Raw genomic sequence first — 27,828 nt, forward strand, 5'->3', positions numbered from 1 at the left:
GTGAAAAAATGACAACAGGAATAATGGAACTAATTGATGTCATGCAAGATGAAAATGGTATTGTTGAGAGGCAAGTTCAAGCTTCTGAGAGGCAAGTTCAATTTGCTAAAAAGCAGGCTCAAGTTGTTGAGAAAAGTCTTTCAATAGTTGAAAAAAGGAGGCCTTATTAATATAGTGAAGAGGAAGTATGGGCTGCAATTGAGGAGATTGGAGTACTTGAAGAGAACAAAGAAAAATGTTATTTTTTCTTATGTGATGATAAGAATTGCAAGAGAACTTTTTTCGGGATTGCACGACATAGGTGATTACGGACATTATTTAATATGATAATCAGAGTTAGAGTTCAATGAATGAAGTATAGACATGGGATTGGACTTTTTTTGTTTATGGATAGTAGTATTTTTAGTTTATGGTGACATATTGGCCTTTTTTGCTTTGAGAATATATATATTATATCATGTTTTTTGGACATGTTGGTTTTTTTTTTTGGGTTTAGTGAGCATATGTATTTTGTCATAATGTTTATGATGTATTGACAAATTGACCATAGTGATAATATTTTCTTTTTTACTTTTCTCTTCTCTTTTTTTTTTTTCAACTTTTCTTCCAATCCAAATGAAGGGTTAAGCCCCCACCATTTCAATACACAGAGCCACAGATCAAGATCTAAACCATCCAGAGCCCAATATAACTTATTTTTAGTAAATATGAAAATCTGATTAGCCGCTTGATTGAACATGTATATAACCAATGTCTCAATAATATTTTGTTTATGATCGTTTTAATTACAACTTAATTATGATTTTAATTAATATTTAAACCGGTGTCTTAACTAAGTTTTTAGTACTTTCATATTTTGGTTATTACTCTGGTAACATGCATAACTTTTTTTGATTACTCACAGTTCAATGACCAGCAACTCCTTTCAGGTCAAAAAAATAAAAAATAAAAAAAGAAGCCCAGCAACTCCTTCCGCTGCCGGCCGGGCCTGTATTCATGACTTCTTCTAAATCTTCTAGCCCTTTTTTTAATTTCAGAATTTTAAGCTTTCAAAAGCAAACCCTTTGGAAACCGAGCTGACAGAGCCTTTTTTAGTCGTTAACAATGGAGGAAGGTGTTCGGAGATGGGTCGTAGACATTTCGAAGTGGGACCCGCTTCCCCTCGATTTCTCCTTTGCTCTCTCTCTTCTCCCTTCTCACGATCACTCCTCTATCACCAGGTTATTACACTTCCAATATTGTACCGTTACTAGTTATTCAACTCGATTCACTGTTGATTATTTATAAAACTTGAAGATTTTTCTTTTTTTTTTCCCCTCCTATAATGTTCAATACTTAGTTTAGCTTTTAATTTCTGATTTTGTAAATTAAATCCAGTTAGTACAGTTTGTAGTCGACATTCGGTAAAGAATATTGAGCTGCGAAATGAAAATGTGAAGAAGTAAGTTCTGGTGGTAGGATCTTTGATATTCATAATCACATGGAATCTTTATCTTCTATTAATTTTTCTCTGCTTTCCTTCACTTGCATATCAGCATTTTATTTGTTCAACTATTGCTTGTTGTCAGTGGGGAAGTCACAGTTGATAGAACTGGATGTTGAATAGAATTATACAAGGGGATTGATTTATAGGTCTCATGCCTTAATATCTCAAGATATGGTTTCATCTCCACACTTTTATACCTCCAGAAAGTGGAGATATGGATTTTGATGCTCCCAGGTTTTTAGTGTTCAATAATAAATAAGGTTTGTTTATGTTCCCTAATGGATTTCTTTGGGAAGTGAAAGGGAAGTATGGAATCTGAGGTGATGGAAGCAATATACTTGTGGTCCATGCGGCATTTTAAAGGGGACCTTTAATGTTCAAGGGTAAGGTAGAGAAGGACAATTCTTTTGCTTGCTTCTGTGATAGATGAAGGGGAGCATAACACCTATTGGATCTTGGATTTGGCATGCCCTTCCTATTACACAACAAACAAGGAATGGTTTGATTCCTGCCGATTGCTTGATGAGAGTTTGGGTGTATTAGGTAACAGACACCCTTGGAAGATGGTGGAGGTTAAGATAAATGAGAGGAACAAATGAAGATAAAGATGCATGAAAGTCTGGTCAGGAGTTTGGAGAACATTAAGTATGTTCCAGAATTGAAGAAAAATCTGATTTCACTGTTTTTTTTTTTTAAATAAATGACTGGGTTCAACTTCTCAGGATTGAAAAGGGAACTCTGACAGTAATGACAACGTATTAGATGAAGAAAACTTCTACAGACTAAATAGCAAGATGGTTGTTGGTGAAACATCTGCAGTATTTTGGTGTAAGACACAGACATGTAGAACAACTTCTACAGACTAAATAGTAAGACAATCGTTAGTGAAACATCTGCAGTATCTTTGGAGTTAGACAATGATACTTTTGTTTAAAGTTTCTCTTTCGAGATCCTATGGACAATGATCTTTTGGTATCTCAAGTTCAGGCCATAACAAACTTTCAATATTTGTTATCAATTATCAACGCTCATGATTTGGCTGGAAGATAGTGATCCAACTGGATAGAATGGAACCTTCAGTTTAGGATGGGCATTATGGGTGTGGCTCCAACTTGTGGATTGTGGAGAAATTTCATGACTTCATTTAAACATAGGTGTGACCCACAAAATGTAACTTGTGGAGACAGTCAGGTACAAACTCAAGTGATGGGTGGTGTGTTTAATCCTTTCAAAGGCAAAGAATGGGATCTTGTATGGTGAAGGGTTGGTAATAGTGAGGCCCATTCTAAGGTGAAGGATTGAGTGCTTTCTTAAGGGGAAAGGGGGTCGATAGTTCTAAGAATGCTTGAGATATAATTGTGGCCAACTGTAATTGTACTAAAAAACTGGTAGTGTATCTATGTCTTACTTGAATTTGAAGGGAAGATTGTTTAGGTACAAGTAAGAGTGATGAAGTATCACATTGGATAGTATCAGACTTTTGGAAGGATATAAAAAAGTGGATCAGCAATAGGCATAAGTCTAATGCCTTAAAGCAATGGACCAAGTTCCGAGTTGCAGTGTTAAGTTGATTTTTTTGCCTCCTTGAAAAGTCCAGCTGGCAGCAATCTCCCCAAGAAATCTGGAGCTCCCTAGTTTTAGACCCTGACATTTAACGTTACTTTTCTGTTTGGTCACTTCTATTCAAATCATTTTGTAATTGTGTATTCAGTATTATTTTTAAAATATGAGTTGCAGATGAATTAGAATATGGATTTGTTTGTTCTCGCAACAGCTTAGATTTACTTACCTGCATGAAGGAATTTTTCTCTTCTTTCCTTCACTTTCTCATCAGCATATTATAAAAATTTATGTTTACCTCAGCTGTTACAATTAGAAATTCTACATTTGAATATAATAACAAGCATCAGGCATGAACCCAAGTGGAGATATTTAGTTTGTTCAGAATGTTTTCAAATCTGCAAATGGATTTTGTACTGTCCTTTGACTGTTGATATTAACAGAAGAGGAAAAGGATATTCATTTGACAAAATTTGACAACAGGTCAGTACAAAGCGTATAATCCCTATTCTCAGACATGGGTAAATCTTACCACTCATATTCTCTCTTCTATAACTAACTACTACTATATCGATTGTTTCAACAAAGCCTGTAGGTAATACTACCATACATCAAAATACCCCTGCTAAAAAAATCCTTGTCCGCAAGGATAGTTGTGCCTGGAAGGGTTGTAGTGGGAAATTGAAGAAACTATTGCTGTATAACAGAAAGGCCTTCACAAGCAGCATCTTAAGGCTGAGAAGATTTACAATGAACCAGCACTTGGGTGACAGGAAGGTGGTGATGATTAACAATTTTGCGCCCCAAAATTTCTTCAAGTTCTATCATAAACTGTCCTTGATCATCAACAGGGGGTAAAGAAGGAGCAACAACAGATGAAGGACCAAAATACTTCTTGAGAAGTGAAACATGGAACACTGGGTGTACATGAGTAATAGGAGGAAGGTCCAATTCATAAGCCACAGGACCATTGCGTTCCAGAACCTTAAAAGGCCCAAAATAATAAAAAAGTCTGTGAAGAGAAGAACTATTGAGCAAATTTTTCCTGAAAGGATGAGCTTAAGGTATAATATATCACCCACATTAAAGTGACATTCAGATCTGTTTTTATTGGCTTGTTGAACCATCCTATGTTGTGCTTTCATCAAATGCTGTTTTAGAAGTTGGAGGGTAAGCTCAAGAGATAAGCAAGTGCAATCCACAAGGTTATTGGGAGAATTTCCAGCAGTGTAAGGCGAATGAACGGGTGGAGCCACCCATAAACATCTTCAAAAGGAGATATACCAATGGCAGAATGATAAGTGGTATTATACCATAATTTTGCCAAAGGAAGCCATTTAATCCTTTGTTTAGGAAAATCCCTTTGTCATACAATGAAGATAGCATTCCAAGGAACAATTAAGCACCTCTTTTTGTCCATGCACTCAAGGGTGGTAAGCAGAGGAATATTGGAGTTTCACCATGAAAAAGTTCTTTCTAGAACTTGCTGCAAAAAGTAGGATCTCGTTCATTGACAATAGATTTAGGAACATAAGAAATGAAGAAAGGATATTCGTCTGCAAAATTTGACAATAGGTCAGTACAGAGCATATAATCCCTATAATCAGACACGTGTCAATCTTACCAATCATTATTCTCTCTCCTCTAACTAACTATTGCTATATAGATAATTAAAATAAAGCCATAGGTAATACTACCATGTATCAGTTAGTTGTACTTGTTGACATTTTCATTTTCTTGCGCATCAGCATTTATATAAATTTTATGCTTGTATCAATTATTGTGGTTTAAAATTTTTCCATGGTCAATGGAATATGGTAATAAGCTTCAGCATTTGAAGTCAGAATATATGCCAATGTCTTTTGTAGGTCTCATGACTATTAGATGTACTTGTGGATTGGTAGGTTTATTAAGATGGAGGATAGGAAACGGGCACTTGTGAGCCGAATGCTTCAGTATACTCTTGTATATGATGTCATGGATATCCCATATGACAAATTTATGATAAAACGGACATTGGAAGGGAAACCATATTTGGTATGACTATTTTTTAGAATCCACAAAACAAAAAGTGATATGCTGATTAACAAACTCAAATTTGGTTCTAAGGTGCATTTTTCTGATTCTTGGATGGTACATTTGCAATCTAAACTGTCAAGTGATATGTATCCATTTCCATATAAATTATTATATTTGGAAAGTGCGTTGACTTGCCACCCTTTAATCCCCCAAGAGCAATGCAACACAAGCCTCAATGTATGGGTCTTAGGGACAGCTTTGATTCCAATGACTATTTTAGAACTTAAAATAAGTCTCATTCTGTGGTGACTAAGAGTAATTTATTCAAGCCAGGACAAAGCTTGCTTTCATTCCATTCTTTGATTTGGGTTCCATCATTTTGGAAAATGACAGCCCAGAACCTGATTGACAACTTCTTTTGATAGCCACCTTTTGCTTTCATTCCATTCTTTGATGCATGCTGGCTTGTTTGTTTTCGTGCTTGCATCATGCATGTGTGTCCTGGAACACATTGTTTTCTACCTGTGTCCTTGATGGTAGCAGTGCTTTTGATTTTTGGCAATAGATAATGAGTGCCAATACATTGCAAAGTCATACTAAATCAAGTTGCTGTGTGCTTAATCTTGTCAACTTGGGAAAGTTGAAATTTGACCAATAAATGATGCTAAAAAAATGCAACTGCATTGACTCCACCAAATTGCATCCCATAAAATGTTGGTACCAAGAAATTTCTGTTCACGTCTGATTGACAGCTTCAACTTGTCCATGATTCTTGTTATGGGAGTGTGATAAGCAGCAAACATGTGTTTTTATTTGTTTATTAAATATCAACTGTTTGTTTCTTTTCTGTTGAATAAGTGATTTTGCAGCTTTTGAGGCAATGTTACTCTCACATTTTGACCAAAATTGAACTGATTGCCACACATACACTAAGCCTTTCTGAGAAATTGCAGTGCAGATTCATATATTTTATTTCTCTGAGTAATACGATACATATAGGGCTGAGGAGAGAATACAATCCTCTCCCAATAATTGACAGAATCAAAACAAAATTAAAGGAAATATTCTGTAATCTGTTTAAGTAATTACAGAATATTATGATACCGTGATAAATAAAGAAACTAGGGTTTTTAGGTTAAAGGGCCTAATAAACCTAAGCCCACTTGCAACACTCCCTCTTGAGATGGTGAATAGATATTGACCATTCCCAGCTTGCTTACAAAATCATCAAATTTGACCCTGACAAGAGGTTTAGTCATCACATTAGCAACTTGCTTCCCAGATGGGACATAGGACAAGTCCATCACCTTGGCATCAATCTTCTTTTTAATGAAATGTTTGTCAATTTCAACATGCTTGGTGTGATCATGTTGAACCGGATTATTGGTAGTCTTGAGTGCAGCCATTCTATCTCACCACATCTTGATTGGAGCATCCAATTCTAATCCAAGTTCTTTTAACAGGCATTCAATCCACATTCCTTCACAAATTCCTAGTGCCAATGCTTTGTATTAAGCTTTTGTAGAGCTTCTGGACATGATTGGCTGCTTCTTGCTCATCCATGTGACAAGATTACCCCAGAGATAAGTACAGTAGTATCTAGTGGTTGAGAGTCTATCATCAATTGCCCTTGCCTGATCAACGTCTGTATATATTTCTACACCTGTTTGATTTTCTTTGCCTCACCTTGTTTGCATCTGTGTATATTTTCCACCTTCTTTTGATTTCCCTTAGAGAAAAATAAGCCCTTGCCTGATGTAGTCTTGAGGTACCTAAGGATTCGATATAGACCTTCCATGTGCTCCTTTTGAGGGTTGCTAGCAAATTGACATACAACTCCTATGGCATGTGATACGTAAGGTCTAGTGTGAGATTAATGAATCTACTTACCCACTAATTTTTGGTACCTTTCCTTATTAGCAGATTTGCCCTTAGGTTTTATCTCCAATTTTCTGTTTAGTTCCTTTGGGGTATCCACAAGTTTGGCTCCTAGCATCCTAGTCTCCTTGAGTAGGTCCAAAGTATATTTTCTTTGTGATACACTAAGGCCCTTCGATGACTGAGCTATCTCCATCCCAATTAAGTACTTCAGATTCTCAAGATCTTTCATCTTGAATTCTCTTGCTAATTTTTCCTTGAGTCTAGCAATTTCTTTAGTATCATTGTCAATACTATATCATCCACATAGACAATTAACACAGTCATTTTTGAACCATTATGTTTAACCAAAAGAGTATGGTTAGCCTGACAACGTGTAAAACCAATTCCCTTAACTGCACAAGTGAGCCTCTCAAACCAGGCCCCAAGGGATTGCTTTAATCCATATAAGGATTTTTGTAGTCTGCACACCTTGTACATATTTTTTGCCCCTCTTAGTCTTGAGAGTATCTTGATATACACCTTTTCCTCTAGGTCACCATTCATGAAGGCATTTTTAACATCTAAATGATACAAAGGCCAATTCAAGTTCACAGCAAGAGAAAACAAGACATTGATGGTGTTAAATTTTGCAACAAGAGCAAATGTCTCTTGGTAGTCAATACCATAAGTTTGAGTAGAACCTCTAGTAACTAGCTTTGCTTTGTATTTGTTAATACTACCATCAGGATTAAATTTTTTGGTAAAAACCCATTTACACCCTACAACGGACTTCCCTTTAGGTAATTCAATGAATTCCTAAGTTTGATTTTTATCTAGAGCCTTTGACTCTTCTTCAATTTCCAATTTCCGTCTTGGGTTAGATAGAGCCTCATCAAATGTTCTGGGAATTTCTTCGCCATCAATATTTGCAATAAACACCTTAAAGTGAGGGCTGAGTCTGTCAAAGGAGACATACCTGCTGATAGGGTGCCTAGTGCAGCTCCTTTTACCTTTTCTGAGAGCAATAGGCCACTGTAAATCTTCGGGACTGGTCTTAGGTAGAGAGTCATGACTTTGCCTTAAAATGGTAATGGGATCTTTGCTTCTGGCCCTGTTTAGGTAGATTTGCTGCTGTCTCAGTGGCATCTGATTCTGTAACTCTTTCATGAGAGGTGGTTGGGGTGGGGTTGGTGCAGCTCTGGAAAATGATTCAGATTGGATTTCACATGCTGGAACAGCTGTGTCAACGTCGGGAATTGGTATTTCAAGTGCTTGAGCAGGTGTTTCAGTATCTGTATTGGTATGGACAGGATCAAAACTTAAATGAAGAGCATCTTGTGGTGCTTGAGGTCCAGTAGATGATGGGTTACTAGCTTGCTGGCCAGGTTGTTTAGTGTGAGTAGAAGCATCTTTTGTGGCACAAATTGACCAACCACTACCATTCTCCCCTTTGAGTGGGTTAATTTGGGATAGAATGGCAGTGCTTCGACAAACTGAACTTTCATGGTTATATAAACCTTTTTGGTGGCAGGAGAAAACCATTTATATCCCTTCTTAGAAGAGGAATACCCCAAGAAAGTATATTTGATGGATTGAGAGCCCAATCTGCCGCCACTATCATCAAACACAAAGGCTGTGCAGCTAAAAACACTTTTTTGAAGAGAATGAAAAAGATGCGAATGAGGATAAGCTTCAAAAAAACTTTGAATTGGTGCTCAAGAATTTAAGACTTTGGAAGGCGTTTGATCAATGCGGTATGTTGCAGTCAGAACTGCATCCCCCAGAAACAATTGGGAACATTATTTCCAAACAATAATGTTCTAGCTGCTTCTAAAAGATGTCTCTTTTCTCTCTCCACAATGCCATTCTGTTGAGGAGTATGCACACAAGAAGTTTGATGCTGTATTCCTCTTTCATCCAGAAAATTTTTAAAATGGGAATTAAGATACTCTTTTCCATTATCACTTTGCAAAATTTTTACTGAGATTTGAAACTGATTTTGAATGAAAACATAAAATTTTTTGAAAATAGAAAACACTTCTGATTTGTTTTGCTCAAAAATAGCCATGTTAAGTGAGTATGATCATCAATAAAAGTAACAAACCACCTGGCTTTAGAGCCTGTTGTGACCCTAGATGGACCCCATACATCACTATGAATGAGAAAAAAGGGTTGAGTAGGTGTACAAGGAATAGAGTGATAGGAATTGTGAGTTTGCTGGCAAATGGACAGGTATCACAACGAAAATCAGACTTCATTTTATTGATGGAACTGGGGAAACAGAAATTTCATACAATCAAAACTAGGATGCCTTAACCTAGAATGCCATATTAGGTGGTCTTTTTGAGACAAGACAGAAAAAACAGAACTAGAATCAGATTTGGAGCCTTCACTTAAGGAGTTTCCTTCGAGATAATACAACCTAGTACACTCATTAGCATTGCCAATAATCTTCCCCAAAGCCATGTCCTGAAGATTATTGCTAAATTTGTCAAAAATAACAAGGCACTGTAACTGATGGGCAATACACTTTATGGACAGCAAGTTGCACTGTATTTCAGGCACATATAGGACATTTTTTAGTGTGATATTTGGAGAAATAATAACAGTGCCGGTTCCCATAACTTTGGCATAGGTATTATTGGCAACTTGAACTTGAGGATGTTCATGAAGAATTGCTGAGCAAAAAACTGAATTACACTGTACAGTGGGAGGACGCATACATATACACATACAGACCATGATGTCAGCCGAGATATATGGCCAAGAAATAAGGGATAGGGAGAATAAAATAAAAGATTTCCTAATATATCTGATCCTATAATAACTATCAGATATTTACATTAAATATAGTATATTTCCACACTCCCCCTCAAGTTGGACCATAGATGTTAATCATGTCTAACTTGCAGATGAAATAATCAAACTTATCTCTACTCAAGCCTTTTGTGAGAACATCAGCTGTTTGCTCCCTTGTTGGTATGTGTCTCATCTGGATGATGCCAGTATCAATCTTCTCTCTGATAAAGTGTTTATCTATCTCAACATGCTTGGTCCTGTCATGTTGGACTGGGTTGTGTGAGATGCTGATTGCTGCCATACTGTCTGAATACAGAGTGATAGGTAGGTTAACATCCTTTTTTAATTCCTCAATCACCCTTTTAATCCATATACCTTCACAGATTCCCAAAGCAATAGCTCGAAATTCTGCCTCTGCACTACTACGGGCTACTACACTTTGTTTCTTGCTTCTCCAAGTAACTAAGTTTCCCCAAACAAAGGTGCAGTATCTAGATGTAGATTTTTTATCCTCTTGATCACCTGCCCAATCTGCATCCGTGTAGAGTTCCATACCGCGCTTCTCAGATTTCTTAAACCATAAACCCTTTCCAGGAGTACCTTTCAAATACCTGAGAATCCTGTAGACCTCATTCAAGTGTTTCTGCTTGGGGTCATGTGAATGTTGACTCACCATGCTAACTGCAAAGGCGATGTCTGGCCTAGTATGTGACAAATAGATTAATTTCCCCACCATACGCTGATACCTGCCTATATCAACAGGCTTGCCAAGATTTTCTTCATTGCTTATCTTGTCAACTCGGATGGGTGTATCACTAGGTCTACACCCAAGCATGCCAGTCTCATTTAAGAGATCTAGCACATATTTTCTCTGAGAAATAGATATTCCCTTCGTGGATCTTGCTACCTCCATGCCCAGAAAATACTTCATTTCTCCAAGATCTTTTTTCTGAAACTCTTGAGCTAACGCCCTTTTAAGATTTTCAATCTCCTCAGCATCATCGCCTGTAAGAACCATATCATCCATATAAACCAACAAAACAGTAATTTTAGTGCCTCGGTGTTTGTAGAACATCGTGTGATCGCTTTGACCTTGTTTGAACCTTGCCATTTTTAGTACCCGTGTGAGTTTCTCAAACCACGCTCTCGGAGACTGCTTTAGTCCATATAAGGACTTCTTTAATTTGCACACTTGATTCGGTTTATTTCTTGGGAATCCTGGTGGCAACTTCATATATACTTCCTCTTTCAACTCACCGTTTAGGAAGGCGTTTTTTACATCTAATTGATGTAATGGCCAATCAAGGTTGGCTGCTAGTGATAGAATTATTCTAACAGTATTGAGTTTGGCTACCGGTGCAAATGTCTCCGTGTAGTCTATACCGTACACTTGGGAGAACCCTTGAGCGACAAGTCTCCCTTTGTGTTTAGTTAGAGTCCCATCAGCATTATATTTAGGTGTGAAGACCCACTTACATCCAACTGCTTTCTTTCCTGGAGGTAATTCTACCACCTCCCAAGTATTGTTGTTTATCAATGCCTCCATTTCTTCCATTACAGCTTGTCTCCATTCAGGTACGGCCATAGCCTCTTCAATGCTCTTTGGTACTGTAACACTGTTCAAATGGGCAGTAAATCCAGAAAATTTAGCAGACAATGCTTGATAAGACACAAACCTCTCGATCGGATGCCTAGTACAGGCTCTCGGCTTCTTCCTCATAGCTATCGATAGGTCAATATCATCCTTATCTCCTGATTCTTCCAGACTTCCTCCATTATCTTCTTTTGGACCTACATTTGGTTCTGACTCTTGGTCAGTGCTTGAGATATGGGTCTGTTTACCTGTCTTGCTTTTCCGTGTATAGGTCTGTGCAAATCTGGTGTCTCCCCCTGTTGTGGACGTCTCCTTCGGACTAGGATTTGGTATATCACTTCTAATATTGGTGTTCTCAATTCCTAGGTCCAAATCAGGATCAGTGGGTTCAAGAGACAAATGATGAGGTACAGCTATAAGATTGGGTGTTTCAGGTATTTCACTCATGTTTTCACCCATGCCAATCTGCAATTCATTCCAATTCTCCCCCTGGATTGGGGATTGGGAGTAGAAGGATTCTGTTTCGTGAATGGTGACATCACAGGTGGTGAAGATACGTTTGGTGGTGGGATCAAAGCACTTGTACCCTTTTTTAGTGGCAGAGTAACCAAGAAAAACACATCGGACAACTTTGGGGTCAAGTTTTTTTGTGTGATGAAGATGAACATAGGAAGTACATCCAAATACCCGTAAGGGTAAAGTATTTTCTAGGTAGGGTAGATTGTAAGTTTGGTGTAGAACTTCAATGGGAGTTTTATATGACAAGGTGCGATTGTAAAGGCGATTAATAAGGAAGGTTGCAGTTAGGACAGCATCATCCCAATGATATTTAGGAACATGGCTACTAAAGAGAAGTGCACGAGCTGTTTCAAGAATGTGCCTATTTTTCCTTTCAGCAATACCATTTTGCTGAGGACTGTAAGGACAGGTACTTTTGTGAACAATTCCATTGGAAAGTAAAAAAGTGGAGAGATGTTTGTTGAAGTATTCTGTGCCATTATCAGTGTGAAGGGTTTGAATAGACGTGTGAAACTGATTTTTTACCATATGATAGAAATCAATGAACACCTGAGAAACATCAGATTTGTCTTTTAGAAGGAACACCCAAGTAACTCGAGAATGGTCATCAATAAAGGTGATGAACCACTTTGAGTGAGTCCTATTAGGGACCCGAGAGGGCCCCCATAGATCACTGTGAATGATTGTAAAAGGCTTTGATGCAACGTATGGCTGATTAGGAAAGGAAACACGATGATGTTTTGCTTTTTCACAAGAGTCACAATAGAGTTGAGAATAATCTCTTTTATTGCAAATTAAAGGAAACATTTTTGACATATAATTGAAATTAGGATGACCAAGACGTTTGTGCCACAACTCCAACTCACTAGTCTTAGGGAGAGACACTTTATTGCATGACCTAACAGTACTGACTTTATTTCCATCTAGGTAGTAAAGACCATCAAATTCCTTAGCACTGCCAATCGTCATCCCCGTCAGTAGATCCTGGAAAAGACAATAAGTAGCAAAGAAATCAACATGACATTTCTCATTTTTTGCCAATTTACTTACTGAGAGTAAGCTGCATTTTAAATTAGGCACATGTAGAACGTGATGTAAGGTTAAAGTAGACGAGAGTTGTATACTCCCTATACCAGAGATGACTGACTCCGATGCATCGGCAATCTTGACTGTAAAGTTCTTTTGGCAAGGTACATAGGTCGTAAATAATTTAATAGTATCCGTCATATGATCCGACGCGCCTGAGTCTACTATCCAACAATCTCCAATGCATACTCGTTTAATAGTAGCCAAGGCTTTAGAAAAATTACCTCTTTGTACCACAGTAGCAATAGGTTGCTTATTAGTTTGCAGGGCTGACAGCATTTCAATGATCTTACTTAGTTGATCATTTGAGGGCTGTGAATTATCATCTCCCGTAGAGCTTTCAGCAACATATCCACGACTTTTTCCCTTTCTTGGCTTCCAGTCGGGTGGCTTACCGTGGAGGTCCCAGCATTTATCCTTTGTGTGGCCCACTTTCTTACAATGTTCACACGTGGGACGTCCTTTAGTGCTTCTAGGATCATTAGACTTGGCAGCAAGAGCAGATGATTCAAAAGTACCGGTTTGAGAAATGGGTTCATCTTTCAACATTACCTTCCTTCGAGAGTACTCCCTCCGGATCATTGCAAAGGCTTCACGGACAGATGGCAAAGGTTCCAAACTCAAAATTCTGCCACGAACATCATCCAAGTCTGAATTAAGTCCGACTAGCAACTCATACAGTCGTTCTTTCTCCAGCCGTTTTCTAAACCGAGCAGCATCCTCAAAACTGGTCCATTCTTCAGCAGTAATCAGATTAAGTTCTTGCCATAGAGCAGTTTTTTCCAAGTAATATTCACTTGGGTCACGATTACCTTGCTTTACGAGCCATAGCTTGGATTTAATTTCAAACACTTGAGAAGCATTCTCCCCATCTGAGTATGCCTCCTTCACAGCGTCCCATATCTCACGAGCTGTTGGGAGAAATAAAAAACTCTTCTTCACAGCCGGTGCCATTGAATTAACCAGCCATGAGCATACCATTGAGTTTTCGGTCTTCCAGAGCCTGAGAGCCTTGACATTTGTTGCCTCTGGACACTGGGTTTCACCAGAAACGTACCCCCATTTGCCACGACCTTCTACCGTGAGCCACACCATCTGGACCCATTCTCGGTAGTTGACGCTGGTGAGTTTTTCTGAGACGAGAGAGACGAGCGAGCTCTCTTGGCCAGTCATGAGGTGTGCAACTTGACGTGAGCTCGCACCGGACGAACTCTCCAAGCCAGTCGACTCTGTATTTCGGTGAGTCTCAGGCTGAAAGCTCGAGTCCATGTTCGTCTCTGATGATTCAGTTGCTCGTTCTTCTTCGAGCTCTGATACCATGAAGAATTACTGAGCAAAAAACTGAATTACACTGTGTAGTGGGAGGACGCATACATATACACATACAGACCATGATGTCAGAAGAGATATATGGCCAAGAAATAAGGGATAGGGAGAATAAAATAAAAGATTTCCTAATATGTCTGATCCTATAATAACTATCAGATATTTACATTAAATATAGTATATTTCCACAGTTCATAAAAAGAATTTAATTCAGAGAATAATTCCATAATACTAGTAATACGATGTGTGTTGTTAGAATCAACCACCCAAATATTTTTTGACCCTAGCACCGTGCTTAGTGTAGTAGTGAGAGCAGTACTTGCTTGGGCTAAAGTAATAGAGGGAGTGGATTTCTCACTGGATTTTTCACGAGACTATTTGCAAGGATTCTCTGCAACACAGAAAGTTCTTCACTGTTTAGTGTTGCTTTCACCATTTGAATTACTCACTATCATACCCTTGTTGTCCCCTTTTGATTTTTGCTTCAAGTGGGCAAGTTTGCCATGAATTTTCTCGCAAGTTTCTTGGGTGTGGCCATTTTTGTTGTAGCGGTCACACTTTAAGAATTTTTTTGCTGCTTTCGGATCTCTATTCTGATTGTTGTGACCAACATAGCAGAGGTGTCAACATTTGGCGTGGGAGGAATAGTCAAGGGACTCCGCAATAGTTCTTTACAGCTCTCCTCATATTTGATCATGTTGAAGGCATTTTCCAATGATGGGAGAGGTTTCGTACCCATGATTCTTCCTTGAACATCTTCAAAGATATCTTCCAGCCTTAGAAGAAAATCATAAAATCGTTTGTGATCAAGGACTTTGCAAAGATAAGTTTCATCAACATAACACGACCACTAGTGCACCTCCTATAAATCAATTTGTTGCTAGAAAATCACAAGAGCATTAAAGAATTGAGTAACAAACTTCTCCCCCTGCATAAGGCTACATAACATCCTTTTAACCTGAAAAATGACTGCAATATTCTCTTTTACAGAGTATGTCTGCCTCATAGATTCCTAAATTCCCAAGCAGAATTAGCAAGAAGATTATTTTCACTAATTTCAGGGGTCATTGAGTGAACTAACCAGGTCATAACAATGTTGTTCGTGGCGCACCATACATGATATTGTGGATCCTTAGTTGTTGGTGGCATGGGACTCCATGTGAGGTACTTTTCTTTATTTCTTCCATGAACAAACATGAGTACATTCCTAGACCATTAAAGGTAATTATTCCCATTAAGACAATGGGATATGATGGCTTGAGAGAGTGCATCATGTGCTGAACTAACTCGTGTTGGCAGCATCAAGGTGTTGGCACCACTCCCTCTAGTACTGGTCTCTCCTGTTGAGTCTCCGCTGGTCTTTGATGATGTCTTGGGGTCTTTGCCATAGGTGGCAAAGACGCTTGGAGAGTTGGTTAGCATTGCTTTATACAACATAAGCGAGAGCGCTCTGATACCATGAGAAATTGCAATGCAGATTTGCATATCTTATTCCTCTGAATAATACGATACATATAGTGCTGAGGGGAGAATATAATCACTTGAAATCCTCTCCCAATAATTGACATATTCAAAAATGAAATTAAAGGAAATATTTTGTAATCTATTAATTGCAGAATATTACAATATAGTAATAATGGGCCTCATAAACCTAAGCCCACTTCCAACACTTTCTAACTATTGCTCATATACTTCTAATTTTTTTCAAGTTACAAAGTGCACTAATTTCGTGTTTTGGTTAACTCATGTCAAGTGTCATTCAATTTGGGATTATGCAATTAAACAAAAGTTAGTTGAAGAAAGGGCAACATATTTTGTAGTATTTCATTGTAGTTTTTTTATATAATAGGAGCCAGAAAAAGAAAGAAGTCAACAATCTGGAGCAATGATTTAAAAATTGGACCGAACTAAACAGTTGAATTGTCGACCGGAGCCATTAATGGCTCGATTTGGAGCAAAAAATCATTTTCATGTTGAGTTGGATTGAATCGGAGTTGAGCTGTTATGAGTTGGACGTTAGAGTTGAATTGGGAACCGGAGTGGTTTTCAAAAAATTAGACGATTTTAAATATAATATAAAAAAGCTTAAAAAATAAAAAAAACTAGAAAAATTAGATTCTACTAAAAGCTAACTTTATTTTTGGACAATTCACATGTGTAAAATATGATTTGAGACCATTTTTTTTTTATAAAGATGTTGACAATTATAGATGTAATTCTGAGAATCAAGTATTTCTGAGAATCAATTTGGTTTTATGCCAGGTAGATCAACTACAGAGGCGATTTATCTACTAAGGGGATTAATGGAAAAGTATCGTTGTAAAGATAAAGATCTACACATGGTTTTTATTGATTCGAAAAAAGCTTATGACCGTATACCAAGAGAAGTGCTTTGGAAAGCGTTGGAAAAAAAGGGAGTACGGATTGCTTATATTAAAGCCATACAAGATATGTATGAGGGGGTAAAAACTAGTATAAGAACGCCTAGTGGTCAAACAAAGGATTTTCCTATAAAGATTGGACTACATCAGGGATCATCTCTGAGTCCTTATTTGTTCAACTTGATTTTAAATGTTTTGACGGAACATATTCAAGAGGAAATTCCGAAATGTATGCTCTTCGCGGATGATATAGTTCTTATAGCAGAGACAAGAGAAGAGGTTAATTACAAACTTGAGTTATGGAGGAGGACATTGGAGTCGAAAGGTTTTCGTCTGAGTAGAAGTAAGACGGAATATTTATATTGTAAATTTGGTAAAGAACTATTTGAAAATAATTTGGAAGTGAAATTGGGAGATCAAATTATACCTCAAGTGGAAAAGTTTAGATATTTGGGAGCCATTATTCAAAATGATGGCGAAATCAGTGGAGATATTTCACATAGAATTCAAGCTGGGTGGTTTAATTGGAGAAAAGCTAAAGGAGTTATTTGTGACCGTAAGGTGCCTAATAAACTTAAAGGAAAGTTTTATCGTACTGCTATCAGACCGGCAATGTTATATAGTAGTGAATGCTGGGCTCTAACGGGACAGCAAGAGCATAAAGTTGGAGTAGCAGAGATGAGAATGTTACGATGGATGTGCGGACATACACGTAAAGATAAAATTCGAAATGAGCACATACGTGAAAAAGTGAGGGTGGCACCTATTGAGGAAAAAATGGTAGAAAATCGGTTGAGATGGTTTGGGCATGTACAAAGAAGACCAAGGGAGGCACCGGTGAGAAGAGTGGAACATATAACTTTGAGTCCGATTAAGAGAGGTAGAGGAAGGCCTAAGAGAACACTCTTGGAAGTTGTTGAACGTGATCTCTTAATTAATAATATTTCTAAAAGCTTAATAAATGATAAAGCACAATGGCGTCTTGCAATCCATGTAGCCGACCCCACCTAGTGGGAGAAAGGCTTGTTGTTGTTGTTGTTGTTGTTGTTGTTGACAATTATAGATGTAAAAACATACTTTTAAGTCTACTCATATCTAATTAAACTAAGATCCATTTATATTTGACAAGTTATAAAATTATAATTTATGATGTTATTAATTTACAGTTATGTTATGTCATTTTTGTGGAAATATACTATAGTTAATGTAAATATCTAATAGTTATTCTCTTAGTTATTATATGATTATAGGATCAGATATATTACGGAAGTTTTTTATTTTATTCTCACTATAAATCCCTTATTTCTCAGCTGGCATCGTGGCATCTCCTTTGTATATATGTAATCGACACACCCACTGAATGAATTAGATTCAGTTTTGCTCAGTTTATCTTCATGGTATCAGAGCACGAAGAAGAAAGAGCAACTGAATCATCAGAGACGACATGGAGTTGAACTCTCAGCCTGAAACTCACTGAAACGTAGAGTTGACTGGCTTGGAGGGTTCGTCCAGTGCGAGCTCGCATCAAGTTGCACACTTCGTGACTGGCCAAGAGAGCTTGCTCATCTCTCTCATCTCAGAGAAGCTCACTGGCATTAAGTACCGAGAGTGGGCTTAGACAGTGCGACTCGCAGTAGAGGGTCGTGGTAAATGGGGGTACATTTCTAGTGAAACCTAATGTCCAGAGGCAATGAGTGTCAAGGCTTTCAGAGGTTGAAAGAGTGAAAATTCAATGGTGTGTTCTTGGCTGGTCAACTCGATGATGTCGGTTGTAAAGAAGAGTTTTTTAGTTCTCCCAATCGCTCGAGAGATATGGGATGCTGTGAAGGAGGCCTACTCAGATGGTGAGAATGCTTCTCAAGTGTTTGAGATTAAATCCAAACTGTGGCTCGTGAAGTAAGGAAATCGTAACCCTAGTGAATATTACCTTGAAAAAACTGCTTTATGGCAAGAACTTGATCTGATTATTGTTGAGGACTAGACCAGTTTTGAGGATGCTGTTCGGTTCTGAAAACAACTTGAGAAAGAACGCCTTTATGAGTTGCTAGTTGGACTTAATTCAGACCTGGATGATGTTCGTGGCAGAATTTTGAGTCTGGAACCTTTGCCATCTGTCCGTGAAGCTTTTGTAATGATCCGAAGGGAGTACTCACGAAGAAAGGTAATGTTAAAAGATGACTCCATTCCTTAAATTGGTACTTTTGAATCATTTGCTCTTGCTACCAAGTCCAATGATCCTAGAAACAATAAAGGACGTCCCACGTGTAAACACTGTGAGAAAGTGGGCCATACAAAGGACAAATGCTGGGATCTCCATGGTAAACCACTCGACTGGAAGCCAAGAAAGGGAAGAAGCCGTGGATATGTTGCTGAAAGCTCTATGGGAGATGATAATTCACAGCCCTCAAATAATCAACTAAGTAAGATTCTTGAGATGCTGTTAGCCCTACAAACTAATAGTAAGCAGCTTGTTGCTACTGTGGTACAAAGAGGTAATTTTTCTAAAGCCTTAGCTACTATTAAACGAGTATGCACTGGAGATTGTTGGATAGTAGACTCAAGCGCTTTGGATCATATCACTGATAATATTAAACTATTTACGACCTATGTACCTTGCCAAAAGAACTTTACAGTCAAGATTGCAAATGCATCAGAGTCGGTTATTTCTGGTATAGGAAGTGTACAACTTTTGTCTACTTTAACCTTACATCATGTTCTTCATGTTCCTAATTTAAAGTGTAATTTACTCTCAGTGAATAAATTGGCAAACAATGAGAAGTGTCATGTTGATTTATTTACTTCTTATTGTCTTTTCCAAGATCTACTGACGGGGATGATGATTGGCAGTGCTAAAAAGGTTGATGGTCTTTACTACCTGGATGAAAATGAAGTCAGTAATATTAGGTCATGCAATAAAGTGTCTCTCCCTAGGACTAGTGAGTTGGAGTTGTGGCACAAACGTCTTGGTCACCCTAATTTTAATTATATGTCAAAAATGTTTTCCTCAATTTGCAATAAAAGTGATTGTTCTCAGTTCTATTGTAATTCTTGTGAAAAAGCAAAACATCATCGTGCCTCTTTTCTTAGTCCGTCATACGTTGCATCAAAACCTTTTACAATCATTCATAGTGATCTATGGGGGCCCCTCTCAGGTTCCTAACAGGACTCACTCAGTGGTTTATCACTTTTATTGACGACCATTCTCGTGTTACCTGGGTGTTCCTTCTAAAGGACAAATTTGATGTTTCACAGGTGTTCATTGATTTCTATCATATGATCAAAACTCAATTTTCACACGTCTATTCAGACACTCCACACTAACAATGGCACAGAATATTTCAACTAACATCTCTCCACTTTTTTACTTTTCAATGGAATTGTTCACAAAAGCACTTGTCCATACAGTCCTCAGCAGAATGGTATTGCTGAAAGGAAAAACAGGCACATCCTTGAAACAGCCCGTGCACTTCTATTTGGTAGCCATGTTCCTAAATATCACTGGGATGATGCTGTGTTCACTACAACTTTCCTTATTAATCACCTTCCCAATCGCACCTTGTCATGTAAAACTCCTATTGAAGTTTTACACCAAACTTACAATCTACCCTACCTGGATACCAAACGTATCTTTACCACTTGTGATGTCGCCTGTCACAAAACAGAATCCTTCTACTCACAATCTCCAATCCAGGGGGAGAATTGGAATGAATTGCAGATTGACATGTGCGAGAACACGAGTGAAACACCTAACCCTATAGCTATACCTCATCATTTGTCCCTTGAACTCACTGATCTTGATTTGGACCTAGGAATTGAAAACACCAATACCACTACTCAAAGTGACGTGCCAAATCCTAGTCCCAACGAGACGTCCACGATGGGGGGAGACACCAGATTTGCATAGACCTTTACACGGAAAAACAGGACAGGTAAACAGACCCATATCTCAAGCACTGATCAAGAGTCAGAACCAAATGTAGGTCCAAAAGAAGTTAATGGAGGAAGTCTGGAAGAATCAGGTGGTGATGATATTGACCTACCTATAGCTATGAGGAAGAAGCCGAGAGCCTGCATTAGGCATCCTATCGAGAGGTTTGTGTCTTATCAAGCATTGTCTGCTAAATTTTTTGGATTTACTACCCATTTGGATAGTGTTATAGTACCAAAGAATATAGAAGAGGCCATCGTCATACTTGAATGGAGACAAGCTATAATGGAGGAAATGGAGGCATTGACAAACAACGATACTTGGGACATGGTAGAATTACCTCCGGGAAATAAAGCAATTGGATGTAAGTGGGTCTTTACACCTAAATACAATGCTGATAGTATTCTAAACAAACACAAAGGAAGACTTGTTGCTCAAGGGTTCTCCCAAGTGTATGGTATAGACTACACGGAGACATTCGCACTTGTAGCCAAACTCAACACTGTTAAAATAATTCTATCGCTAGCCGCCAACCTTGATTGGCCATTACATTAATTAGATGTAAAAACCGCCTTCCTAAATGGTGAGTTGAAAGATTAAGTGTATATGAAGTTGCCGCCAGGGTTCCTAGGAAATAAACCAAATCAAGTTTGCAAATTAAAGAAGTCCTTGTATGGACTAAAGCAATCTCCAAGATTGTGGTATGAGAGACTCACACAGGTACTAAAAAGGGCAAGGTTCAAACAAGGTCAAAGCGATCACACAATGTTTTTTAAACACTGAGACACTAAAATTACTGCTTTGTTGGTTTATGTGGATGATATGGTCCTTATAGGCGATGATATTGAGGAGATTGAGAACCTTAAAAAGGCACTAGCTCAAGAATTTCAGATAAAAGATCTTGGAAAAATGAAGTATTTCCTAGGTATGAAGGTGGCAAGATCTAAGAAGGGAATATCTATCTCTCAAAGAAAATATGTGCTAGATCTCTTAAACGAAACTGGCATGCTTGGATGTAGACCCAGTGATACACCCATCCGAGTTGACAAGATAAGCAATGAAGAGGATCTTGGCAAGTCTGTTGATCCGGGCAGGTATCAGCATACGGTGGGAAAGTTGGTTTTATTTGTCACATACTAGGCCAGATATTGCCTTTGCTGTTAGCATGGTGAGTCAATATTCACATGACCCCAAGCAGAAACACTTGAATGAGGTCTACAGGATTCTCAGATATTTGAAAGGTACTCCTCGAAAGGGTTTATGGTTTAAGAAATCTGAAAAGAGAGGTGTAGAAATCTTCACAGTTGCAGATTGGGCAGGTGATCAAGAGGATAGAAAATCTACATTTGGATACTGCACTTTCGTTTGGGGAAACTTGGTTACTTGGAGAAGCAAGAGGCAAAGTGTAATGGCTCGTAGTAGTGCAGAGGTAGAATTTCGAGTCATCGCTTTAGGAATTTGTGAAGGTATATGGCTAGAAAGGGTGATTGAGGAACTAAAAAAGAATGTTAACTTGCCTATCACTCTGTACTTAGACAGTATGGCAGTAATCAACGTCTCACACAACCTAGTCCAACATGATAGGACCAAGCATGTTAAGATAGATAGACATTTTATTAGAGAGAAGATTGATACTGGCATCATCCAGATGAGACACATATCATCAAGGGAGCAAATAGCTGATGTTCTCACTAAAGGCTTAAGTAGAGATAAGTTTGATTATTTTATTAGCAAGTTGGACATGATTAACATCTATGGCCCAACTTGAGGGGGAGTATGGAAATATACTATAGTTAATTTAAATATCTGATAGTTATTGATAGTTATTCTCTTAGTTATTATTCGATTACAGGATCAGATATATTAGGGAAGTTTTTTAATTTATTCTCACTGTAAATCCCTTATTTCTCGGCTGGCATCGTGGCATCTCCTCTATATATATGTAATCGACACACCCACCGAATGAATTAGATTCAGTTTTGCTCAGTTTATCTTCAATTTTATGCATTTAATATATTTTTCTTTAATTATTATGTTGCTGGTTCAACCATTGGTCTAAGCTTGTTGAATTATGCGAACTATGAACCATTGGTTTTTTCAGTTTAATATATGGTCTAGTTCCGAAAACATTGGTCGGGAGTGCTGTGACCAAAACACATATCAAGGTGTAGCGGATTCCTGCTATGTTCTGGATCAATTTAGTTGTTTTTTATGGCAGGACCTATCCTTAACCGATTATATCAATATTTTCTTGTGTCAGCAGGTTTTGGTTAAGTGAATGTCTGTCAGAAAAGAAATGACAATTAAGGCAATAAATAAGGCTTAATTTGAAGACCTAATTATAAGACATGAAAACCATTGCTGTGCTTCATCTTGTAAGGGGTAAATTACTAAAACTTTTTTGCAATTCGCATGCTTATGTTTAGTCATTTAAGTAACCCTTATTCTATGCAGTCTGATGCCTCTATTATCTACGATATACTGTATGCTGCACCGATACTGATAATCGATTTGTTTCATTAGCTTGAAGCCAGAAAAAGTCAGCAAATTAAACGTTCTTGATCATTGTTTAATTAGCTAGCTCAAATTTGAATGCATGACAGTATTGAATTCTTGTGTCTTTACATTACCGTAACCAAATTACTAAGTCATATTTCGTTTCCTTACTAAGCTTGCTTCTGCCAGTTGGATAAAACTTTTTTTCTTATTTTCGTGAGTTTCTTTTCTTTTCAGGACTGCGACAAAGATCATCTCAAATTCCCCAATTTTAATTTCAATGTATCTCATCATGGTGACTATGTGGGCATAGCTTCTGAACCTGTATGTCTTGTGGGGCTAGATATTGTATCCTATGATGTTCCTCAGAAAGAAACAATTGCAGAATTCATTCTTAACTTCTCATCATACTTTTCAAGTTTGGAATGGGATAACATAGTGAATGCTGGAACTTCTGATGATGTATTAATTGAATTTTATAGGTATGATTATACTTATTTTATTTTCCAATTCTTATCTGCATTAAAATGGCTGTTGAAACACATAAATTTTCTGTGTAAAGTTTTTACTCAGTTACATTTTATTAGCTATATTTAGACAAATAATCCAGTCTTATTTTTTTATTTCTCACAAAAAAAAAAAGCACACTTCAACAAGGCTCTGTAGGTGGCATCATTTGAACACTTAAATGTGCTTGCCTGGTTTTACCCCCATGGAACTGTTATCTCATGCCCTCATACAAAGACATCCAATAGCTACTTAGCTATGAATTTATGGAACCTCTGTAATTTAATTATTATATATATATATATATATATTTCAGTAAATAAGAAGTATCAAATGAACTTAACTCGTGCATGCTTTGCAGGTATTGGAGCCTAAAAGAAGCATATGTTAAAGCCTTAGGGGGTGGACTGACTGATGATTTGAATAAAGTTGAGTTTTGTCACACGAGTTGGACCACTATATCAGCTAAGATGGATGGGAAGGATATGATAGAATGGAGATTTTGGCTCTTTGAGCTTGGAAAGAGACATTGCGTGAGTTCTTCACCCATTTTGAATGAATGTAAAGATTAGTTCATTTACAAAAATATGCCCCGTAAATTACATTTACATTTTGTGTGAGTCATGACTACAATTTTGTCAAAAGGGGGAAAAAAGATCTATGAAATAGCAGACACTAGAGATTGATGTTGACCCATTGAAGTGGGTCCTAATATCCTTTTCAGGCAAAAGAGATTACACTTTCCCCTACTAGTGAAACCTTATTTTTGGCCTTGACATGTAAGGTGTACTTTTAATGGCGTCATTTCTTTCAATTTAGCTTTAGCCATATGAAACGTTTTCCATGTTTGCCTTTGATATTATTTTCTTCTAAGTAGTAATGCCAAATTTAACATATTGCTGTCTTGAAGTGAGCAATTTCAGGTGTTGGTAAATGGTGTTTGATAGTTGTAAATGTCCTAGTCAACTTTATGTTGGATTTGACATTTTATGTATATAAGAAGGGGGGATATTGAAATTTTAGTGATTGAAGGATTGAATCAAAATAGATTATTTGCAGAGGATGAAGTTTAAACTGTACACATCTGTCAGGGACCTAAATAAGGTATTCCTCATCTTTAATATTTTGCAAAAGCAGGCCATTGTGTCCATGTAGTTAAATCTTATACACCATTTTTGTTTACACTTGAGATGCCAATATCCTTTGTTTGAGGGAGCTGAAGGGCATGTGTTTTTCCATTGGTTGGCTGTAAAACAAGTCTGGCATACTTAGTATCACATTCATAAAACTCCTTTGCAACAAAAGAAATGATGATACAATTCAACTAAAAGAATAACTTAGATTTCATTGCTTCAAATACCAGTTTTCTTATTTGCTGGAATTGAGACTTCTCATGTTACAGGAGGTGCAGAATATATACCATCAAAATGATTTTTTTTTTTTTTTGGGTCGTTGTTGGGGGGGGGGGGGAGCCAAACACGTATTGAAGATGGCTTGGCTTGCTAGTATATGAAGATATGTGCATAATATGTTTTATCTAATATGGAAGAAAATATGTAGATGTATGCATGATATTTTCATCTGATATGGCAGGATTTATTTTCAGCACTCAGATATTACTGAACGATTTGGGCTGCACCTCTAGTTGAGATTCTGATTCTGTTAGCTCCTTTATATTCTATGATTTGTGAATATTTCAATTCCTGATGTTCCTCCTCAGATCTTGCCGCCTTCTTAATTTTATTTCACATTATATGGGAGACTATTTGCCATCTTCTCCTGTTTATGTGATCGCTTCTCACCATGAATAAAACAAGTATTCAGAGAGTGTATACTCTGAATTTTTTCATGGTATCCAAGCCTATACGAGAATCATTGGTATGGCCAAACATATGGCCACACTCTTTCAAAAAGTAAAAAGCCACTCATGAAATTGCTGAACAGATCAGAAAATCCATCTTGTCTTGAGCATCTGGAAGCTCCAATTTTGCTGTCATGAACAAGATGGAAATCATGAGCACTGATATAGGGATGGGCCAAGGGGAAGTTGTAAGGTTGCAAGGTTTGGATTGGATGGGCCAAGTGAAGGTTTGGGCTAGAGATGGAGAAATGGGCCGAGAAAAGTTGGACGAAAGGGTTTTGAAGAATGGTGGCTATTTAAGGATATGTTGTGTCATGGGAAGGGTGTAGAATGTATTGTGTTGTTTCTCCCTGGTCCCACCTTTTGGGAATTTCTCTCCTCTCTGGCATTTCTGTTATTGTGCCTTTGTTATTATTGCGGCCATTATACTGGGTTGGGTTCCTTTACCGATTATATTAATATTTCAATTTGTTCCCCTATTTTTTGTCGTCATCTTTTGATTTTCGGTGTTACAAGACCTTATCAGTGAACATTAATCGTGAATCTCTATGTTGCTGAGTTTCCTTTCATTGGCCTCGAGCCGCGCTGGAGGGAGCACCCTCATCCTCTGCCCATTACCCAGAATCTGTCCAAAACCCAGACCTTGACACCATCTTTCTCGTAGCTTGCCCAGATATGGTGGGCTCAACATCTCCATTGATCTTTGTTGTCTGTCTATTTGACCTTTCTGAGACCATAGAGTAATCTAGTTGAAAACGGTTGAGTTGGATCCTCAATTTTTAAGCCAGAATTTTTTTCTGTCAAAAATATGAAGAGTAGAGAAGCATGGTATGGAAAGTTGGATCAACCTACTTGATTGAATTGGTAAACCGTTAAACCAGTGTCTTAATCGGTTTAATAAAATGTTTTGTTTATGATCGGTTTGATCATAGTTTGATTACGGTTTTGACTATTAACCTTGAACCAGTACTTTGACTAATTTAATGACCTGTCTGTTTTTCAGTATCTTGAGTTGAAGTATTCAGTTTTTCAGAATCATTGGAAAAAAGTACAACAAATAATTCCCTGATAGAAAGGGATTTCTTGTGTGGAAGTTTTCTCAAGTCACAGGTGGTCTCAAGCTCTGTGTATCTTATATTCTGCTTGTTTCTTGTTTTACAGCTATCAATTGCAAGAGGTCCTCCAAGATCAGCTGCGAGGAACTACAAAGCAACATTGAAGGAGGTAGATTTTAGTGAGGAGGAATATCTTCAGGGTCTTGACCTTCCAAGCGTAGACATCGTTGAACAAAGTGTAGATCAACTTGTCTCAACTTTACATAAAGGGATTAATTGTGCTCGTGGAAGTTAAATTTTATTGTAAATATAAGACACAGGATGTTTGTGTGTGATATCCCCATGGAAAGATTTTGTTCTCCCAGCATATGGTCATAAAATTCAGTGCCACGAATGCAGAAACACTCCACCCTCTATCAGTCCTGTTGTTGCTGTTGTTGACGTTGCAAGTTTATCTTAATTATATACATCATTTTTCTATTTTTAAAACCTATACAAAATTTTCTAGAATCAGTTACAAAACACAAACTTTCTTTTTATTTTTGAGATTTTATTTATATTTATTCAATTGTTAGTTGATTGTTAAGTTACATGTTGGACTAAAATTTTTCTCTTTAAACATAGATGTTGTCTAAAAATTATTGTTATCCAAAAAATGCAATGCATTGTTTATATGTTTGTTTTACTTTTTTATTTATATTTTAAATTTTTTAGTTATGTAAATTTATCTATTTAGTAATCTGTTTTGGTAAAAGTTTAAATTCATAAGTTACTAAAATAATATATTAAAGATATGTACCAAAAAATTAATGAAACATGAATCCAATATAATACGATATAAATTAGTCAACGTAATTTATATTTATTTTATAAAATGTAATTAATTTTAACACTATTTTTAAAATATTTATTTAAATATTGTCATCTTTAATTGTTTAAAATTTTTAAAATGGGAGGGAGAGAGTATACTATTAAATTGTAAGGACAAATTAATAATTTTAAAATTTTTAACATGATTATAAATAAAAAAATAAAGTATTTTAAAATCTTTAATTTAATGTTCTGCTAAAAATTGAATAAAAGTATAAGCTCTTTCTAGTTGGAAGAGGAATTTCCAGAATGTAGCAGGGTGTGTTATCCTCACTAAGTCGGTTATTACTACTATGTCAAGCTATTACATGCAAATTATGTTCCTCCTAGTGAAACTTTCTGAAAATGGAAAAATTGCGTAGGAGCTTCATGGAGTGCTAATGATAAAAATGTAGAAGAAGGTTCATTTGATGTCCTAAATGCAATCCTCATTGACAAAAAAGAATGGTGGTTTTGGAATCAAGGATTTGGAGAAACATAA

The 27,828-nt window shown here is 37.2% G+C and overlaps 1 protein-coding gene across 6 annotated transcripts; it reads left to right on the forward strand.

The window, feature by feature from the left end:
• Positions 1-980: 980 nt before the first annotated feature.
• Positions 981-26,957, forward strand: LOC129293650 (uncharacterized). Of its 6 annotated transcripts, XM_054931726.1 has the most exons (7): positions 981-1,220; positions 4,951-5,083; positions 23,292-23,536; positions 23,923-24,094; positions 24,621-24,665; positions 25,155-25,205; positions 26,584-26,716. In XM_054931726.1, exons 1-6 carry the CDS (start codon positions 1,105-1,107, stop codon positions 25,182-25,184), a joined length of 741 nt encoding a protein of 246 aa, XP_054787701.1. In that variant the 5' UTR covers positions 981-1,104; the 3' UTR covers positions 25,185-25,205; positions 26,584-26,716. The 6 variants fall into 6 exon arrangements, 4 of the variants coding, with proteins under 4 accessions (XP_054787701.1, XP_054787697.1, XP_054787698.1 ...); XM_054931722.1 differs by lacking the exon at positions 25,155-25,205 and having other exon boundaries at positions 983-1,220; positions 26,584-26,957; XM_054931723.1 differs by lacking the exons at positions 24,621-24,665; positions 25,155-25,205 and having other exon boundaries at positions 986-1,220; positions 26,584-26,957.
• Positions 26,958-27,828: the final 871 nt, after the last annotated feature.

This window comes from Prosopis cineraria, unplaced genomic scaffold, assembly GCF_029017545.1.
Source record: "Prosopis cineraria cultivar Desert tree isolate PC_DT_omini unplaced genomic scaffold, ASM2901754v1 PC14, whole genome shotgun sequence".
Classification (NCBI taxonomy): Eukaryota; Viridiplantae; Streptophyta; class Magnoliopsida; order Fabales; family Fabaceae; genus Prosopis; species Prosopis cineraria.

Excerpts from the sequence above, each read along its gene's own strand:
- LOC129293650 (XM_054931722.1), top strand. The coding sequence starts at position 1,105 with ATGGAGGAAGGTGTTCGGAGATGGGTCGTAGACATTTCGAAGTGGGAC. Across the intron at positions 1,221-4,950 it reads GATCACTCCTCTATCACCAG|GTTTATTAAGATGGAGGATA; the intron begins GTTATTACACTT and ends GTGGATTGGTAG. Across the intron at positions 23,537-23,922 it reads GTATTAATTGAATTTTATAG|GTATTGGAGCCTAAAAGAAG; the intron begins GTATGATTATAC and ends CATGCTTTGCAG.